The 21,545-nt window shown below is 42.5% G+C and overlaps 1 protein-coding gene across 5 annotated transcripts in view; it reads left to right on the forward strand.

Moving 5' to 3' along the window:
* Positions 1-21,545, forward strand: part of CNTNAP4 (contactin associated protein family member 4) — a 444,592-nt gene that overhangs the window by 352,279 nt on the left and 70,768 nt on the right. For all 5 annotated transcript variants that reach the window (XM_070062760.1, XM_051847278.2, XM_070062759.1 and 2 more), the window contains 3 exons: positions 945-1,051; positions 4,240-4,359; positions 17,874-18,071. In XM_070062760.1, the coding sequence (XP_069918861.1) occupies positions 945-1,051; positions 4,240-4,359; positions 17,874-18,071 (425 nt within the window). The remainder of the gene's footprint in view (positions 1-944; positions 1,052-4,239; positions 4,360-17,873; positions 18,072-21,545) is intronic.

A 21,545-nucleotide genomic window follows, 5' to 3' on the forward strand; every position in this document is an offset into this window, starting at 1 on the left:
AGTTCGATACTGTACCCTAGAGCACCCTGCACGGTGCTGGGATGTCCTGAGTCTGAACTCTGCATCCTTCCACATCTCTGGCTGCATCCACCAGCTGTGAAGTCACCCGACCTTTCCACTTCCTGCTTTGCTTCCCTTTTATTTATTTGAATGGCAGAATGACAGAGAGAGGAGGTGGGGTGAGGGTGTGTGGGAGAGAGAGAGATACAGAGAAAGAGAGAGAAAGAGGCAGAGAGGGAGACAGAGAGGGAGGGAGGGAGGGAGAGACAGAGACAGAGACAGAGAGAGAGAGAGATCTTTAACTTACTGGTTTACTCCCTAAATGCCTGAACAGTTGGGAGTCTGCCAGGCTGAAGCCAGGAGCCAGTAAATCTATCCCATATCTCCCACATAGGTGGCAGGGACCCTACTACTTGGGCCATCATCTGCTGTCTTCCCCGTCACATTAGCAGGAAGCTGGATGGGAAGTGGAGGCAGACTCAGCGCCAGCTCTGTAATACAGGGCACAGGGATCCAGAGAGAGGCTTAACCTGCTGCACCGTAACACCCTCCTCTTTTTGTTCTCTCTTCCTTTAAATATCCAAACAATGTAGTAACTCAGTGTGATAAAATGTTATTTCATGTAAGTTGTCAATACTCTTGGCAACATACTGAGTTTGTGTTCTGTCACTTAGGGAAAATAAGGGGCTCTGATCTAGTGAGATATGTTGAGAATTCAGCAGTCGTAACTACCCGAGAATTGCTTGAAACCTGATGCATGCACTGATCTAAGGTTTGGTTCTGTTATTAAAGTACCTTTACAACAGACTGACTAACCATTAGTCACGTGAAAGTCACTCTGGGCTAAGGTTCGTATCCTTCCTCCATCTGACCATGCATGAATGATTGGTACTTTGTGACATCTAAGTATGAAACATGGTGATCGTATCTGCGCCTTCCTTTAGGTGTTTGCCCAACTATTGTGAACATGGTGGTGAGTGCTCTCAGTCCTGGAACACCTTCCACTGTAACTGTACAGGCACGGCGTACAGAGGAGCCACTTGCCATAACTGTAAGCCAATCACACCACTTGTTCTGGCTCTGTGGTGATTTCCTTGTTCCATTTCCCTTTCCAGCTGCGCGTCCATGTGTCCAGCTAGGTGCAGTCCTGGACTGGAATAGGCAACCCTGAGTTTTAGCAGCCAGTTGGTTTCTAGTTTATTTTTAATGTGCACCTCATTTTGTAAAGTAATTAAAGTCGTTTACAGAAGCAACACAAAAGCTGAAAGAGTAGGACAGCTGGAAAAAGAAAAAGCATGTGAAGAAATCAGAAGTAGCTAAGGGTAAAAAAAAAACAAAAGAAAATGGAGAACACATGACCATCTTGTTCTGATGCCTTACTTGGACCAACATTCTAGAAGGTGTGATATAAGTGGAAGTATGATCAGTTGCTAAACTCTAATTCTTGATACAATTAAACAAAGAAATTCTCAGAAACAGTGCTGGATGGATTGAGGCAGGGTTAGCTTGTGGTTTGGAGATTCACACCAAGGAGGATTAGATGCCTTTGACCATTTGGGCAGCTGTAACAAAATCCCATACTGAGTGGGTTGCAGACAACAGAAATTCATTTCTCATAGTATTGGAGGATGAAGTCCAAGATTCACGGGGCAGATTTGATGCCTGCTTCCTGGGTCCTGGATGCTGTCTTCTTCCCGTTGTCTTCATATGGTGCAAGGGCAGTGCCTCTGTTGGGCCTCTTGTACAGCAACAACAGTGCCAATGATGAGATCTTTATCCTCACAACCTGATCACCTCCCAAAGCCCAGCCCCTCCAAATACCTCCCCATTGGGAATTGGGTTTCAACATATTAAGTCTCAGGTTGGGAAGAGTTCCATGAGAGTGATGAACATAAGGAGGTAGATAATAGTTCTCTTGATCCTAATGATTCATTTATTGAATATTTTCCAAGTGCCCAATGTTTGTTATCATATACCCCAACTTCCTTGACTCTGATAGCCACCCTAAAAAGTAGGTACAATAATCCCCAGTTAGTAGTGCGGTAATAGAGAGATGTCAATCAATTTTTCCAAGGATACTTAAGTGACTGAGATGGGAAAGCCCGCTATGGAGCCTGGAATCTAACCAATGCCCCTTCCCTGTGTGATGAACCATGCATTTGTCTAATGCAATGCTTGCATGTGTTATAAAGCTCACGTCATCTTGTTGTCCACTTGGGCAGAATATGTAATGGGAAGACCAATGTGCTCATCATTTTTCATATTATTCCTGACATTTGTGAGCCTTTTGCCTTATTGCACTGTCCTATGTAGCCTGGACTTAAGGCACGAGTGTTAGGTATGTGGTCATCAGCCTTTCCACCCTTGGTCTTTTATACTGTACATTGCTTTGTATTGCAGAGTTGAGATTGAACCCTGGGCTCCAAGCCCTGCTTCAGGGTTAAAGAGGCTGTGATCCGAGACTCTCCTGGCCCTGCCACTGCAGCCAAGGTCTTTTCGAGGCAGGCATCAACTGTATATATTTGAGTGCCTGTGAAGATTTTATGAAGAATGTTTACTGGTGATAAAACCATACTTGACCTGTAATTCAAGGCTAAGTTAGTTGACTCAGGTCACCCAACTAATGGAGGGAGAGCGTATTTTAATTTTTTATATCTTCCATTATTCCCATTGTCATGGCTAACTCGAAGCAGAAAGTTATTATATGTGTTTGAATTGCTTAATTGGTTGTTTTAAATTGGTGTCAATGGCTAGATTTAAATGCAAACACAAATATCTCTGAGGAGGGAATTAGGGGATAAATAAAAAAAGAGATTTTCATTTGTGGCTCACAATTGGATCCAGTAATCAACTTATTAGGATCTTAAGCAGATAGTACAAGTACAGTTGAAGGTTTTTATCAATGACCGTTGTAAGAAATGGGGCCAGGATGACAAACTTGGTTTTCAGCTGTCAAGGGGAAAGGTGGAGATTTTAAATTATTTTATTAAGAAAAATCACTTAACATTCATGTTATAAAATGTCAAGCAATATACATAAAGCAAACGTCCTTTCTACTGTACTCACGTATTCTTTCTAATATCAGTCCCTGCCTCAAAGTTCATATCCTGCCAATCTCTTTCAAGGCGTTTGTGCTAAGTCATATAGGAATATATGTAAAGTAACCATTTTCATATGTCCACATGAGGGTATAAATATAAATGTAACAAAGACAGTTTATACCTGTACTTACATGTTTGTAATCTGTAATAGGAACAAAATAAAGCCATCAGTTTGTGGAGGAATGGGGAAATATATGGATACGGTGATTTCAAATTTTTGTGGCGTTGAACACATTAGCCACATTATTTCAAGTCACTCCTTAATGCAATCATACAAATTTGAAATATATTCAAGGAAGAATAGATTTTTTATCTCTGATTTCACAGAATAAAAAGCTTAATGGAAGCTATTAGTACATTTGGCTAAATGTTTAAGAGAAATAAGCATCATAGATAGGTGGTTTTTCAAACCTTGTACAATTATATAATAAATGCCTAGTTTTAGTTCCAAGCACATGGAGACTATTTCAGGGACGTATTTCATAGAAATATTTCTTCTACATTGAATTTTAATTATCTTGAATTCTCACTATAGAGAATTAGTGAACATTTCTTTTGTAAACGACTTTTAAAAATCATTGATGAGGAGCTTTGCTAATCTTATTTGTCTTACAAAAAGAGCGTTTTATCTATAGCTAGTGTCATGTGAGATAGGAATATAATTACAATGCCCATCAGAAGTTTCCTATTGTTTAAGTATTGGATAGCAGCAGATTGTTTAAGGAGGCTGCACCACTGTGCTTCAGACCTTAGATTACCGCAAGGTGATCCTAGAATTAAAACTTCCAAAGCAGATGTCATAAGACAAGACATCACATTATTCTTAGAAGGTCTTAACATTTAAACACCAACCTTCCCTTTCCTTGTTCTTTGCAATGTAAAAATATGCTAAATTTCCATTTTTACAAAGTTAGCTCATTTTACTTCAGTGATAAAAAGTAATAAAATACCACCCTTTCCTTCTTCCCCTGAAAATCACTTTACAATGATGAGTATTGTTTTAAGGTATTTTTACCTTTTCTCCTGATCAGTAACGTATAATGTGAAGTGTTAAGGAATCAGAGATGATGTGGCCACACTGAAAGGGAAGACGCTCTGGTCCTACTCGTGCATTGATGACCATCTGCTTTTTCTGCAGCCATCTATGAGCAGTCCTGTGAAGCCTATAAGCACCGAGGAAATACTTCGGGGTTTTACTATGTAGATGCCGACGGAAGTGGTCCCCTGGGACCGTTCCTTCTCTACTGCAATATGACTGGTGAGTAAATCCACTTTCATTCAGCAGTTCAATTTTCATGAATGCTTTATTTATACAAAATTAAAATGAAGTAAGTAGAAAGTTGGCCTAGTTTTCCATTTGATTAAAATGTATACAATTTAGTAAAACTGAAAAATATCTTTAAAAATAGTTAAATGAAAATGATTTACATAATTTGTAATATTTTCATTCCTCTCTGCATGTGATATTCATAGCAAATTGAACAATAAAAAATTTCCTAATATGCCCTACAATAAAAAGTATAGGCATTTTTTTGTAAAAAAAAAAAAAGATAAAAGTAACAGCTTTGAAAAATATGTAGTTTTGAAATATTTGAAAACGTGAAGTTTATTTATATTATTGAGTTTTTTACATACACAGATTTACAGAAGTTGTCGTAGAAACTTTTTCTTTTTTGGACAGGCAGAGTGGATAGTGAGAGAGACAGAGAGAGAAAGGTCTTCCTTTGCTGTTGGTTCACCCTACAATGGTCACCGCGGCCGGCGCACCGCGCTGATCCGAAGGCAGGAGCCAGGTGCTTCTCCTGGTCTCCCATGGGGTGCAGGGCCCAAGCACTTGGGCCATCCTCCACTGCACTCCCGGGCCACAGGAGAGAGCTGGCCTGGAAGAGGGGCAACCAGGACAGAATCCGGCGCCCCAACTGGGACTAGAACCTGGTGTGCCGGCGCCGCAAGGCGGAGGATTAGCCTAGTGAGCCACAGCACTGGCCTAGAAACTGTTTTTGATTACATTCAATATCCATGCATTATAAAAAAGAAAAATTCACTTAATTACTAGTGGAAGGGCATTTTCTTAACTTGATAAAGAATACCCACAAAAATCCCTACGGCATCTATCATAGTTTATGGTAAACTATTGAAAGTTTTCCTCTGTTGTTAGCATTAACACCACTCACTTCCACACCAAATTGGAGATTCTAGCCAGTGCAATAAAGCAAGGGAAAGAACTGAAAAATGTAAGTATTAAAAAGAAAAACTGGTATTCTCATTATTCAGAGATAACCAGGTTATGTATTAAGAATATCCTTAACAACCTACAAATAAATGATTAAATTTAGGATTATCATTGAATATAAAATTAGTATAAGATTAATTTTATTTGTATATACAACTAATAAGCAATTAGAGCGTGACTATTTGGAAGGTTATATTTTCAGTAGCATCAAGAATCTCAAACACATGTAGTAAGTCTAATGAAAGATTTGTGAGGCTTCTATATACATCAATACAAAATGCATTTTAGGGGGTTGGTGCCGTGGCACACTAGGTTGGTCCTCTGCCTGTGGCGCCGACATTCCATATGGGCGCCGGGTTCTAGTCCTGGTTGTTCCTCTTCTGGTCCAGCTCTCTGCTTTGGCCTGGGAAAGCAGTGGAGGATGGTCCAAGTGCTTGGGTCCCTGCACCCGCATGGGAGACCAGGAAGAAGCACTTGGCTCCTGGCTTCAGATCTGTGCAGCCCCGGCCATTGTGGCCATTTGGGGGAGTGAACCAATGGAGGGAAGACCTTTCTCTCTGTCTTTCTCTCTCACTGTCTGTAACTCTGCCTGTCAAATAAATAAATTAAAAAAATGCATTTTAGATCAGTTAAACTCCCCAATAATTGAAGCAATGTAAAATTTTCATTTACTAGAAGAGTCAACATTGTATAATGTCTTTGTTTCCAAACTGGAGATGGATTTGGTGCAAAATCTAGATCAAAATTGTTGCAAAATGTGTGTGTGGGGGTAGGATTATTTTGTTGAAAATAGGCAAACAGATTCCAAACTTTGTAAGTAAAAAAAAAAGGAACAAGAAAAAAAGCCACACTAACCTTGGAGAACAAATTGAAGGAACTCAACACTACCAGAAATAAAAAAGTTTATACTTTTAGACTAAGTAAAACAAGGGTGTATTTGACTCAAATAAAAACAAATAGAACAATGAAACTGAATAGAGAATGTTTAAACAGATTCACTCAAATACTGGTAATTGATTAGCTCTCAAGGTGGCATTAGCCAGCAGTGAACGAATGATTTTTTTTCAACTAATGGTGCTGGGAGAAATTATCTATAAACATCAAAAAAGAAAAATATTGATTCCTTCCTCAACCTTATAAACAAACAGGGTTCTAAATCAACTGGGCTGTCCATTGTAGTATCTGCCTGCAACAAGTACTTATTTACATTCTAACTTAATTAAAATTCATTAGAAAATTAAGTGAATTTCAATACATGAAAAATCAAATATGAATTTAGCCAGTTTCATGGAAATAAGGTGGAATTAAATGTTGGGGTCTTCTGTTTCCTTGGCCATGTCTTGAGTGCCCCATTACCACCTGTGGCTAGCAGGAAGTGCATACATCACACAGCTCTGGAACCCTGGGCAGTGCTGTGTTAGGAAGTCAATATTTCATGGGAGGAAGCAAAAGCGAAATGACAACGTTAAATGGATGCTGGAGGTGAAACAGAGCAAGATTTGATCCTGAAGACCGGGCCAGTGAATAGTTGGAGAAACAAGCTTGTAGGTGGAGAATACAGCAAGTGCTAAGTCTGGAAGCAGGCCATCTGGCCAGATATGTTCAGAAATGTAACAAGTCCTGAAGCTTGGGTAGCTGGAGTATGACGGACGAGTAAGTGGAGAATCATTGACGGACGAGTAAATGGAGAATCATGAGGGAGGCCAATGTCAAGTGGTGGTGGGACAGAGCGAGGAGGAGTCAGAGGGTTGAGCGACATGAGAAGATATTGGCGAGTCTGAAGCAATAGTGGAAAGCAGCCTGGCTCCCTGTAGTGGGATCCCTGTAGTTGTTCGTGGGCTGGGAAATGCCTGTGTGGGAGCAGGGCTGGACAGGAGCCGGGAACATGCTTTAAGCTTTTTTGGTAATGCAGGAGTGCAGAGACCAGCAGATGATGATGGTTTCCTGCAGTGTAGATAGGGTACGGAGGTTGCCTTGGCCTTCTGAATACTTGTGTGGTCTGAGGAAGCTGAAGGATCCAGAAGCAGCTCCTGAGTTCTGGGCTTGGGTAACTGCAGTGTTTGGATTTGCCGTTGTTTGAGATGTGAGCCACAGTTTTGCGGGGAAAGCTAGGAACCTTTTCCGGTTGGAATTGATAATGTTGTTCAGGGCAGGCGCTGCGGAGGCAGTAGGATATGGGGGCAACGATTCCTTCGTGCTAACGAGCAATTCTAGCAACTGCACTGGAGGTAAGTTCGGGGTCATTGATTTTTAGGGAGAAATTGCTGTTGAGATTTTTCATAGTGCACAGCTTGGTGGATTCCATCTGCTTCCGCATACATTGAGGACTCTGTATGCCAGAGCAACCTAGAACAAATGATGGGCCCACGCGCCTGTCTCCTTAGTCCAGCCCCTCTCTGCACAATGCAGGTTCCCGGACAGCCCCCAGGAGGTTCTAACTCAGTGGTTGGGATGGGACAATGGACGCAACTTCTTAAACAATCTTTCCAAGGGACCCTTATAGATACCCCTATTTGGGATGTTTCATACTTAGGGTTCTCAAACTTTATATGCACAGACTACTCAATCATGTGAAAATTAAACCTTTTTAAGTGCGAAAAGACTTTAAAGAGAAAAAAAGGAACATGCTGCTAATATAAGATATGAATGTGAGGATCAAATTCGTTTACAGATATACAGATCAGATAATGAGTGGCAGTTCACCGCTTGCCCCTGAGAACCTGTGAATCCTGTGTCACACAAATGCATCTGAGCTTCTTGCAGACACCTGTTCTATCCAATTTTGATTATGAAAATGAGATGTCTCTAAGACAATAAGCATTGCTAGTCTTTGAAGCCTTATGAAGCACACACACACACAGAGTAATTCTTGTTATTGACAGTAGTTATGTTCTATAAAGTATCTACAAAGCACTGCATTAGCACATCCTGAACCATCACTCCAAAGGGAAATACGGAAAGATTAGGTTACTGCAAACTTCTAGTTGAATATTCTCATCAACTGATCAATACCTAACTGTGTTTTATGAGTGCTTCAGGTCAGAGACAGTTTATTTAATGCATATTATTGATTAATTAACATCGAACATATGTCCAACGGCGTTGGAACTCAGGGCTGAGCAAAGCTTATGTAACAGATAGGTCTTGCCTTGGAAGCGCATCACAGCCCTCTGTATTTAAGTTTGAGAGACAACACTTCAGTCCTGTTCGGGGGCCATTGTAAACAGCAAAATCACCAACTAGAAGCACCAAGATGCCAAAAAGGTGGCACAATACATAGGACGTTTGTTTGTTGTACGAGAGCTAACACAGAGAGACTGAGCTGGGAACATGTGTTTTAGGGATCCCAATCTGAGCTTCTCTGTGCATGTTCACAAGTGACTGCACAAGTGTTGGGGCGGCAAATCAATTTTAGCAAATGTGAATATTCACAATTCGCGAGGATGTGCACACAGCAAGGACTGACGGTGTCCCGTCACGTGTCTCACGTGTGCGTCTACTATGGCTAATAATCCAGTAATTTATGAGCTGTGTACAAATCACTGAATTGCATCTGCAAGATGTTGAGGGAAGAGACACAGACATCCAGAGACAGCTGAGAGTCTCCAGAAGCTCTGGAAAATTGAAACGTAAGTGACAACCGCAGAGCGTAAGAATCCCCGTGAGAAACACGTGCTGTGTGCAGCTTGAAGCTCTCCTGAAGAGTGATCCGGTCTTGCGTGAGGAACTCAGGACTCAGGCAGAGCGAGTGGAGCCGGCTGAAGAACACTGGCAGGGCACATCAAGATCTGAATCCTCCTTCCCTTTGGTCACAACCAGTGAGTTTTCCCTATTAGGAAGGGCTACCTTGTATCAATGTCTCATTGCTCACAGCCCAATATAGATCTTCCAGTTACACAAATCAAGTGAAGCCACGGGGAAAATTCAGACAGGACGCTGAATCAGTAGCTTGCCAATGTGGGACTTTGAACAAAAACCCAGTTAGGGTAGCACTGGTGTCCAATTAGTCCATATATATCAAAACACCTCTAAGCAATATAAGCTAAATGGGTCAAATAAAAACCTCTCTATTCTGAGTGAATGATTTCCTAAATTGTATTAGAGGCTGAAATTTCCTTGTAAACAGACTATTCAAAATATAATTTAAGAATAATTAGGGTAAGCTGAATCCCATGACGGTCCCCGTTGAGATGCACTGGGCTGATTTTTTCTCTGTGCTAAATTCATTGTGTGTTTTTTTTTTTTTTTTTGATAGAATGAGATAGTTTTCTGTTCAAGAAGTTTCTCATTATCAAACCCTGCATTGTCAGGAGGATGCCTTCTGTGGGGAGACGCAGATGAGAGCTTGGACGGTGGCTTTCAGACTTGGGTGAAAATAAAAATTCTGGGGGTTAAACTCATCCCTTTCCGCTGCACCTGCCAGCATCCCTGAGTGTGGTTTTCCTGATTCAGTAAGTTCACAGAGCAAGGCCTGGGTCTCTGAATTATTAGCTCGTCCCTCATGTGAATCCAAAAGAGGAACTCCCAAGGCCATAGATGAGAAGGCTGCAGAGCGTAAGATTCTGAATAGCATAATTATTCTTACTCTGGGTATTGCAGTAATAAAGCCTTCTTCCTGGTGATGAGGGCTGATACTGACTGCCATCACTCCGGGGCAGCCTTGTTTACAGCAAGTGGTGCTCTGCTCCCCTTTCGTCTCCTCTGCTTTCTCAACACGGCACTTCCGACCTGCACCTACGGTCTTTATCGCTTCCATCACCCTCAGTATGAAGCAGGAAGCAACACAAGCTTTGCAGCTCTGTGCTTAAACAGCATTTTTTTTCCTTTACACTGTTATCACACTAAAGAGTAGCAGCCAACCTAAGGTAAATCAAGTGCTTAATTACTCAGTTGCTTTATTTACAATTCATATTAGACATCTCTTCAGGGAGAGGCCCTGATAGGCCCTAACTACCATTCCATTTTTTAAACTTGGTAGATTTTTCTGCCTGTTTCAGCTATCTCTTCTGATTCATTTCCCTGTGTCTCCTTGCCTGACAATTCTCATTGCATCTAATGAAGGATAATTTATAAAAAAAGTAAAATCATGACTCTCATGTGGATAAAAAGGTAAAAGCTAAAAAATGCATTTTAAAGATTTTGTTGGATACATTATTAATAAAGACATGGGTAAGATGTTACAACCAGTTCAAAAGAAAATCGGAAGAACAAAAACATCTATGCATTAGGGATATTGAAATGAATATGCAAAGGAGACAACACTGGCTTCTTCCCCAGTGGAGGAGTGAGGTCCATGGAACTTCTACAGGTAGAAGCTGCTGGTCTATAGAGAAGCAGTACTTGTTGAAAGGAAGCAATGCCTTTCTTTCTAAGAAAAAACAAAATGAGACCCATAAGTCTGCTTAGGCTTGGCTGTTGTGTCACTCCCATACTGAGGACTTTTCCTGTACCGTTAGCTGGGCTTCGGTTAAAGGCTGATGAAACGTGTGTGTGTTGTGCAGATTTAGAGAACCGCTCTGGAGATTTGAAGGGCTGATCTCCCGCAGATGTGCTTGGCCACTTTCCAAGAGGGATAGAAACCGAAGGGCTTGCACCTTCTCTCCTCAGAGAAGACTTGTTTCGTTGCAGAACCCAAGCCCTCTTCTCACTCTACCGAGGGGAGCCACATGAGGAGGGACAGCTTCCCTCTGTAAGCACCAAGGCTCAGCATTTAGGGCTCCCTGTCCTGTGTGTTGCTGGCTTGCAGCGGGGATTGCTGTGGCACCTACTGCATCAGCCCATGGCAAGTTGGGGTGTGAGATTCTCTCTGACTAAATGGCTCCTGAAGAGAGGCGCCTTTCTCTGAAGGGAGGAAGGAACCTCCACTGTGATATGGCCTTGACTAAACAAATTCAGAGTTGGTGAACTCAAGGGGCTTCCATAGCCTAGACAGCTCATAGCAAGAGTCTCGGGTGATTGCTGACATTATAAATAAGAGTGCCAATTGTTAAATCAACAACGGGAGTCACTGGGTTCATGCTCCCCTCGCAGGATCTCTGTCCTTAATATGTTTATCTATGAAACTCAAAAACAACACTACTAGTCGAACAATACCCTATACCTGGTTCGGTTGTGTGAGTGCAACCTGTTGAAATCCCTGCTTAGTATATACTAAATTGATCTTCGGTATATGAAGGTAACCGAAAATGAAACGTGATGAAGGGGGGAGAGGGGAGAGGAAGTGGGTGAGGGGAGGGCCACGGGAGGGAGGGAGGTCGGGGGGAAGCCACAACAATGCAAAAGATGCATTTTATATTCTACTTAAAACTATTGGTTGAGTGCTGTAATTAATACACAATTACTCTTAGGTCTTTAATTAATGCTATAACTAGTACTCAAATAGTATTTTACACTTTATGTTTCTGTGTGGGAGCAAAATGTGGTAATCTTTACTTAACATACGCTAAATTGATCTTCTGTATATAAAGATAATTGAAAATTAATTGTGATGTGAAGGGGAAGGGGAGAGGGGAGCGTTGTGGATGGGAGGGAAGACACGGGGTGGGGGGGAGGCTATTGTGGTCCATAAGCTGTACTTTGGAAATTTATGCTAAAAAATAAAAAAAAAAAAAATGCTTAATACCCATATACTGGCTGGCGCCACAGCTCAATAGCCTAATCCTCCACCTAGCGGCGCCGGCACACTGGGTTCTAGTCCCGGTCGGGGCACCGGATTCTGTCCCGGTTGCCCCTCTTCCAGGCCAGCTCTCTGCTGTGGTCCGGGAAGGCAGTGGAGGATGGCCCAAGTGCTTGGGCCCTGCACCCCATGGGAGACCAGGAGAAGCACCTGGCTCCTGCCTTTGGATCAGCATGGTGCGCCAGCCATGGCGGCCATTGGAGGGTGAACCAACGGCAAAGAAAGACCTTTCTCTCTGTCTCTTTCTCTCGCTATCCACTCTGCCTGTCAAAAAAAAAAAAATACCCATATACTTGATGATATATAAATAATAATGGCTGAACTCTGGCCTCAGAATCAGCCCTTAAGGCATGTGGATCCGGCTGAAAAGCCCATGAGAGTATATCAGAGTATATTAGGCAGGGAAAGCCAAGACACTCTAGGGGGAAAAAAAAAACCTAAATGAAAGATCTCCACGAGTGAGATCCCGGTGGAAAGAACGGGTCATCAAAGAAGGAGGTACCTTTCTCTGAAGGGAGGAGAGAACTTCCACTTTGACTATGACCTTATCTAAATATGATCAGAGTCGGTGAACTCAGGGGGCTTCCATAGGCTTGGCAGCTCATGACAAGAGCCTAGGGTGATTACTGAGGGCATAAACAAGAGTGTCAATTTGTTAAGTCAACAACAGGAGTCACTGTGCACTTACTCCTCATGTAGGATCTCTGTCCTTAATGTGCTGTACATTCAGATTTAATGCTATAACTAGTACTCAAACAGTATTTTTCACTTTATGTTTCTGTGTGGGTGCGAACTGTTGAAATCTTTACTTAATGTATGCTAAACTGATCTTCTGTATATAAAGAGAATCAAAAATGAATCTTGATGTGAATGGAAGGGGAGAGGGAGTGGGAAAGGGGAGGATTGCAGGTGGGAGGAACGTTATGGGCGGGGGAAGCCATTGTAATCCATAAGCTGTACTTTGGAAATTTATATTCATTAAATAAAAGCTAAAAAAAAAATGGCTCCTGATCCTAAGGCTCTCTGGGTCTGTTTTGGTGCAAAGATGGATGCAGAGGAAATACAGGAGGAAATACAAGATAATTTTCAATTCTCACACTACTAGAGTTTTAATGATCTGTGATTATTTTAAAATTTGCAGTATTTGAGTGAAATTGACAACTTTTCATTTGATTATTGTCCATAACCCTTGCCTATATTCCTGCTGAAGTATGATCTTTTTACTTTTTACATGTTAAACTCTTTATTCAGTGGATCATTAAGCCTTTGATTATATTGTCAATTAAAAACATGTCATCTTAAAAATTAGAGAAATGAAGGAAGGAACATAGGAAGAAAGGAAGGAAGGAAGAAAGGAAGGAAGATAGGAAAGAAGGAAAGAAGGAAGGAAGGAAGTAGTATCATTATATTCTTAGAATTGTACCTATGAACTACATTGAATCTGTTCCCTATATAAAATCACATTAAAATGAGAGTTGATGAGAATTGTGTTGTAGTAATTATCATGCATTTACTGTAACTCCAAGAATCTAATGTATTAGTAAATTCCTTAAATAAAAAGATATCTTGGTGTGAAAGTGTTTTAAATCTTTGCACATTTTTTCATAATATGCATCTTCCAGAAACTTTTTAAGACACCCTTGTATGCACAGATTTCAAGAAAGTTTACACTAAATTAAATTTATCATTTAATTAGTTTTCATGAACTTTTTGAGTTACCCTAATAGGTAGATAGATATGTGGTAGATGGATAGATGTGGATATACTCTGTGGCAAAATAACTTCTTTTTTTTTTTTTAATTAGTAATTTTCCTTTCATTTGAAAGGATGGGGGCAGAGGGGCACAGTGAGACAGAGAAAGATCTTCCAGCTGCTGGTTCAGTCCTCGCATCAGCCAGAGCTAGCCCAGGCTGTAGTTAGGACCCCAGAATTCAACTCGGGTTTCAAATGTGGGTTTCAGGGAGCCAAGGATGTGAGCCATCACCTGCTGTCTCACAGGGTCTGCATTCGTAGGAAGCCGGATCAGAAGCAGAGTAGCTGAGACTCAAACCAGGCTCTCTGAGAGGGATTGTGGGTGCACCAAGCACTGTCTTAACTGCTGAGCCAAGTACCTACCAGTAGCTTGTTAATTTGTAAGTGGGGTAACATCTTAGGCTCTGTGTACTTTCAGACTTGGCATTATTTTATAAGCCTATTAGTTATTTATAATTTGTAGAGTTACAAAATCACCCAAAAGCCATGAAAACCTCAGAGCCGTGATAGAGCCAGAATAAGATAACCTGGAAATTTGTGCTCTAATCTAGACAGTGCTTTGTCCTAATTCATTCATTCATCTATTTATCCGATCATTTCTTCAACACATATCTTCTACATGTTGTGCCAAGCCCATGCATAGGTGCTGGAGATATGGTGGTTGGCATATCACAGGCTATCACCGTTCTCATAATGGAAAAGACAGATCCCCAAATATTGAAGCACAATCTGTGATGGAGTCTGTATCTTTTGTGGTTGTTCTTTGTAGACTGTGTGTTCAGAAACACACACAGTCACACCTGAAACAACAGCAAAGACTGTAGGTTGAGTGTGTTCAGATGTTCCCCTGTAAATCAAATGCAGGAAATATGGCGCCTGGGTAAAGGATTCCAGTTTCCATTGTTCAGAATCAATGGTGGTGATTTCATTGTGTCTGCTTTGCTCTGGATGTCGAGATGGTCTGATAAGGGTGGTGTCTGTTTAACCTCATAACTCACAGCACTTTGTGTCAGAAAAATAAAATCTCTCATAGATACTCTCATACTATTGGAATATGTTAGAATTTCGAAGGCAACTGTGGGGAGCAACTCGGACTAGACTGTTACTCGAATTAAGACTTATTCTATGCATCTGCTCTCCCACAATATGGCGCTGGGAGAGGAGTAAACAGCTTCTACGCAGCTGCCTCTCGCCAACTTGAGTGATGACCTGCAGGAGCTGATCCTGCTCCTGATTGGAGGAGAGCAGCATACTCGCGTGTGGGTAGCAGAGTTGGGATTGGTGGAAGAGGACTCTAAAGGAGGAGAGAGACAACATGCACCAGGAACATCTATCTGAAGGAACACCTGTGCAGCCCCCGAGAGAGCCGGCCGGCGGTGTGCCGCTCCCCCGCGGAAGTGGGGAAAGTGGCAGGGGGAACCGCCCTTCCACGGAGGTGGAAGGGTCGGTAGCCAACCTGGGAAGAACCAGCAGCAAACCCGGGGAGGGCCGAGCAGACGAAAGAACAGCGCAGGGTCCTGTGTCGTTCCTCCGCGAAGAGGGGGAGCGACAGGCAACATTTATAGGAGCTGCCCTTGAATGCTTGCCATGCACTGGCTGAACTCCTAAACATCTTGAAAACCCTCTGGGATCATGTATTAGTGGGGACCCAATAGATACTCAACCACGGGGTAGTTCATCTCTGTGACTGAGAGGTGTAGGTACCAAAAGGCTGCGGACAGATTTACCGTCCTGCACTTTGTGTAGCCAATAAACTAGAGTTGAGTTTCTTCATGTATGCCATTGGTTTACCCCAAGATAAGGTGAGCAATAAAAGCACAATCCAGCAGAAGCTTGGCTGACAGATTGGCCTGGTTTCTAACAAACTTACACTTACAATAGCCGTGGTTGAGTTGGCTAAAATTCCAGAGTCTTAGACCTATGTATTGCCCAGTACTGCCATTTTCTTTTTCAGATTTGGAAACAGGCTCAGGTGTTACCTGACTTTGCTAAGCGCAGATCTGTGCAAGAACTACAACTCAGATCTCCTCCACTGTCCCGCTGGCCTCCTCCAAGCTCATTAGCTTGTAGACCATGTTCTTTTTGACAAAAGCGTTCTACTGACAAAGCTTTGTGGCCAACAGACATGCCAGGGGGAAAGTGAAAATAACACTTCTTGTTTCACCCAAAAATAATGAAGGGAGTAATGGGAGGCAATAAGGCTGTCACTTTTGGCCTCTGCTTCATTTAGCCAGCCTCTCTGTTCAAAACTCTGATGCCTGGAGAGAGGCAGCCGTGACATTTTTCAAAGTGTAACTCCTTGTCCTGTTTTGAATGTTGATCCATTTTAATGTATTAACTAAAAAAGGAGGGGTGAATTCTACCAGCTGTTACTGTTTTCTTCCAATTTGGAGTATCTTTGACACACAAGAGTAATGTGACTTAACAGCAAATATTTAGTCGAGTTTTGACTACTTGCAATCTGTTTCTTACATGTTATATCGCAGGTCTTTTGATTAATTTGTTCTTGTGCCTGCATATATCATGGTAAATACAGTTTGAAGCTTAGTGCTGGGTGAGTTGAAGGATAGGTTCAATATGCCTATCTTCTGTTATAAACACTGTGGGGTTCTAATTTTAATTCAGTGGTTTTAGTCATTGATAAAGTGGAAATGTTTATGGACATTCAGATTCCAATAGTGATATCTCTAATGGATACTTTAATTTTTGTGTTAGTTGAGTTGCAGAGCTTTGGACAGAAGTGTTCAGTTCAAAAGAGTAGCTTCCTACTGTATTACTTGATTATGCAGATCACATGCTACCAAAATAAATACTGGCAAATTTGATTTAAAAAGTTAGTTGTGTATTCATAATTAAATGTTGATTAAAAATACACACACACATACACACATATTACACATTTTGACTTTCTTGTTTGCTGGTAAAATGAATATTTTAAAAAGATTTATTTATTTATTTGAAAAGTGGAGTCAGAGATAGACAGAGAGAGATCTTCCATCTGCTGCTTCACTCCCCAAATGGCTGCAGTAGTCAGGACTGGGCCAGGCCAAAGCCAGGAACCAAGAGCTTCATGTGGGTGTCCCACATGGGTGGCAAGGCCCAAGCTCTAGGGCCATCTTCTGCTACTTTTACAGGTACACTAGCAGGAGCTGGGTAAGAAGTGGAGCAGGTGGTACTTGAACCAGCACTATACTGGTGTCACAGGCAGTGGTTTAACCGGCTGTACCACAATACCAGCCTCAAAATGAATAGCTTATAAGAGTAGAAAAATCATTGTTGGTGTCAGCATTGTGGCATGAATGGCGAAGCCACCATATGAGTGTGGCTACGTGTCCCGGCTGTTTCACTTCCAGTCCAGCTTCCTACTAATGGCCTGGGAAAAGCAGCACTAGTGGCCCAAGTATTTGGGCCCTACCACCCATGTGGGAGATCTGGATGAAGCTCTTGGCTTGCATGTGGCCCATCCCTGGCCATTGCAACCATCTGGGGAGTGAACCAGGGAATAGAAGATCCCTTTTTCTCTGTCTCTTCCTCTCTCTCTATAACTGCAACTTTCAAATAAAAAAAATAATAATTTTTTAAAAAAGAAAAAATCAAAAATCAGTGCTTACATTATATAACATAAAATATGTCACTAATTACAATATGTACTTTTTTATATGTTGTAACTTCAGTGAATTCTCAGTACCTCAACAGTCAATAGTGTTTTAGAATTGTAATAGCATTTTTTTTTCCTAAAGGAAGGAAAATAAAATTATTATGCATCTTTAAAAGATAGGATATCAGATTCAGTGAAATGTGATCTATCCCCAAAATTTAACAACCAGTTATGCTAATATTTTTCATCATAAATACTCTTACTAAATTCTATGAAAGGAGAAAATAAAATCTCTGCAATGCATGGTACTAGTATACTTTTCTGGGAAAAGAATCAGTTTACTGAAGTTTAAAATTTTAAGACTCCATTTGTGTTGATTCTATCTCTCAGAGAGGTTTGATGACTAGAAGAATTTGACTCCGATGAGAGGTGATTTTGATTTTCTTTATTTATTTTAACTTTTGCAGACTAGTGATGGTCTCCTCTCTTTCTTCCCCCATTTCTGCATACAAGAAACTGCCTGGACCGTCATCCAGCACAATGGTTCTGACTTAACGAGAGTCAGAAACGCTAATCCAGAGAACCCACATGCTGGGGTTTTCGGGTACGTGGCCAGCATGGAGCAACTCCAGGCCACCATTAGCCGTGCGGAGCATTGCGAGCAGGAGGTCACTTACTACTGCAGGAAGTCCCGGCTCTCCAGCAAGCAAGGTGAGTAAGGGAGGCGTCTCCCAGGGTGCATGTGTTCCCGGCTTCCTGCTCCCTGCTCCTGGAGGTTTCATTTCGCCAAGGTGATGGAACACAGCGGCTAAGTGCCCGTGTCCTTAGCAAAGGTGCCAGTCGGGAAATCACAGGGATGCTTTTGCCTAAAGAAAAGAGCAGGGTCAATTTGCACAGAGAGAGCTTGGCTCAAAGCCTTGATTGCTTTCAGAGTCACCTCCTGACCTTCATCGGCTGTCTACGGTGAGGGCTTCATTCTGATACGTGCAGAATGCTCGGTATTTATCCCTTTAAAGGGCAGGTGACACATATGGTTTATTCTCATCATAGAAAAGAGCTAATAAAAATGTGACTGTGTTTTCTGAAAGGGACTCTATTTGCATGAGTGGTTGACAGTTAGCCTCTGGGTAGAGCTGAAAATTAAAAAGGCTGCTGGTAGCCCAGCTAAGTCCGTGGCTCAAGTAGAAATCAGAAAATCATCTTAGCTGTTCCTGCTCTTGTACTGTTAGTAACCAGTCTGCTCCTAGTCTGCTTTTGGTTTTCTGTTTTTTCCCTTTAGAGCATCTAATTATGCCAGACTCTTTCCATTCCCACCACTTTTGCCTTAGAATAAGCTTTCAGGACCTAATTTTTGCGGTCACATATGCTCTTTCCCACCCTGGTTTGCCATCTCTTTATATGTCATAACCATCCGTTAGGTGATCCAACTTATTAATCTCTATGAAGAAAATTCCCCTGTAAGAAACGCTGTCTCCATGGTGACACTTAGGCTCCTCACGGGTGCCTTTGTGTTTCTCGTCTGTCCGTGCTGACTCTTCTGCCGGGGCTCCGGAACCAGAGATTCTGAGCCCACCCGGCTTCTGCAGCCTCCACGTACTCCCAACACGCTGGCTTCGAGGAGCGGTGTTGAGATGCGTGTTCCTTTAGAAATCAGCCACCTGCATAAGAAAGCCACCTCATCAGTGTTCACTCCTGCTTGTTGTCCTCACAGGGGTGGAGCTCCAGATAGGGGGACAAGAATTTAAAAAGGAATGTCTCACCTGTCTCACCTGTGAATGTTATGTGCATGCGTCATGCACAGAAATGTTGAACCTTGGTCTGTTGTTTGCAGACGCTCATTTTCAATTAAACTCCTTCGCCTGTTTACTCTCCACCCACTAAACACAGCCCCATTGTTTTCTCCCTGTGCCTGAGGTCTCCCCCCTCCCGACACCTTGTCCTCGTCCTCATCTTCTTTTTCATTCTCCTCTTTCCCATCTTTCTTTTCAGAATGCTCTCCTTTGGTCTTGGACCTCACTGCTCCCATCTTGTGTCCTCCTGGTACCCCAATCACGTCTTTGAACAAGGACCAGACACTTGCAGTATAAAGAACATAGGATTTACAATGGGGAGAGGGCGAAGTTCAAATTCCAGGTCTCAGTGACTAGGGAGAGGCTTCTATAGCTCAATCTTTGATTCATGAAATGGAAGGACACTGGATCTCATTTCTTATTGTTTCTTCTCTGAAATGCGGCCAATTATGTCAGCCTCACGGGGGTGCAGTGAAGTTGGACGATGTCATACACACAAAGTACAGGAACTGAGCCCCTCTCACTTGGGGCTGTCCATGGTACAGTGGTTTATAGTTAACATACCCAGTTTACCACAGAAGCAATGCTCATTGTTGTTCCATTCTTCTTGGAGTGTAAAAAACAAAACAATAAAAGATCAGCAAATCTAGATGTGCCTTCCAGGAAGAATAAGAATGATAATTACGGAAGGCTAAGTGAATGCTGTGGAGCAAAGTGAATGAACTGAGTTGTTTATAAAAAGGGGTGTGTGAGCCGGCGCCGCGGCTCACTAGGCTAATCCTCTGCCTTGCGGTGCCGGCACACCGGGTTCTAGTTCCGGTCGGGGCGCCGGATTCTGTCCTGGTTGCCCCTCTTCCAGGCCAGCTCTCTGCTGTGGCCAGGGAGTGCAGTGGAGGATGGCCCAAGTGCTTGGGCCCTGCACCCCATGGGAAACCAGGAGAAGCACCTGGCTCCTGCCATCAGATCAGCACGGTGCGCCGGCTGCAGCGCTCTGGCCACAGCGGCCATTGGAGGGTGAACCAGCGGCAAAGGAAGACCTTTCTCTCTGTCTCTCTCTCTCACTGTCCACTCTGTCAAAAAAAAAAAAAAAAAGGGTGTGTGTGACATTGGTCTTTGGGGTCTGGCTTCTTTCACTCCGCTTAATGTCTTCTGTTTATTGATACGGTCAAAAATAGCAGGATTTCCTGCTTTTTAATTGATAAAAATGATATTCCATTGTGTATACATATCTGTTTTCTTTATCCACTCATCTGTCAGTGTATGCAGGTTAGTTCTGTTTATCGGCTGCCATGAACACGAGAGTGCAGCTGTCTGCCGGCGACAGTGGAGGACCGGGTACTGTGAAATCAGCCAGACATAAACCAGCACTGCACGATCCCACGCAGCTGAGAGGGCTTCAGAAAGTCCTGGAGAGGTCGCAGTGTTTAGTTTTAAATTTTAATTATTTATTTGAAAGAAACAGAGGTACAGTCCGACAAAGTGTTCACTGGTTTTCCAAATGCCTGCTCTGGCTGGGTGCTGTGTGGAGTGAGGAATGCAGTGTAGGTCCCCCAGGTGGTCGGCAGAAACCCAGTCACTTGAGTCGTCACTGCTGCCTCCGAAGGTCTTCATTATCAAGAAGCTGGAGTCCAGAGCCAGAGCCAAGTATGGAATCCCGGTTCTCCAGTACGGCATGTGGGCACCTTGGCTGCTAGGCTAAATGCCCACCTCCTGTTCAAACTCTTCAGTATGCTTCACAAAGTCTTGGGTGAACCCAAGGTGTTTGGAGTCTTTAAATCATCCAATGATTTCTATTTTCAAAAGAAGATAGGAAACAGATTTGAAAATATGGTCAGTACCTAGGACTAATTTATTTCCCCTTTTATCTCTGAATACATAATGTTTTAAGCAATGTATCGAAATGTATCTATTAAATGTTTCAAGCAGGTTTCATCTTCGAGTGATAAGTTAGTTATGTAAATAGGAAAGATAATGAAGATCCTTGCCATTTATATCTTTATGCACAATACATACTTCCAATGACATTTTTCTCTTTCTGTAAGGCCACCACAAAACACACCAAACACCGGAGTAAGGAAAAGAGTTTATTTGATGGAGGAAATCGACAGGTTGGAGGGAAGGGGTGTAGAAGCAAGAGGGTGTATGAGAAGCAGGTCCTAGGGGGCAGGCAAGGAAGTAGGAATAGTGAATCCTATTAGAGTGGGGGTGCAGCTGACACCCGTGATTTGGCTATGGGGCTTAGGACGGAAGCCTACTGTACAAGATGGCAACAGGGGCCAGGGCCCAAGATGGCGTCCAGGGCATAAATGGAGTCGCATAGAAGATGGCACCATTTTACTAACACTTTCTTTTTGACATGGTTGCACTGTCTTGTGTAGTAATGTTGGGAGGGAGG

This window comes from Oryctolagus cuniculus, chromosome 18 (genome assembly GCF_964237555.1).
Source record: "Oryctolagus cuniculus chromosome 18, mOryCun1.1, whole genome shotgun sequence".
Taxonomy (NCBI): Eukaryota; Metazoa; Chordata; class Mammalia; order Lagomorpha; family Leporidae; genus Oryctolagus; species Oryctolagus cuniculus.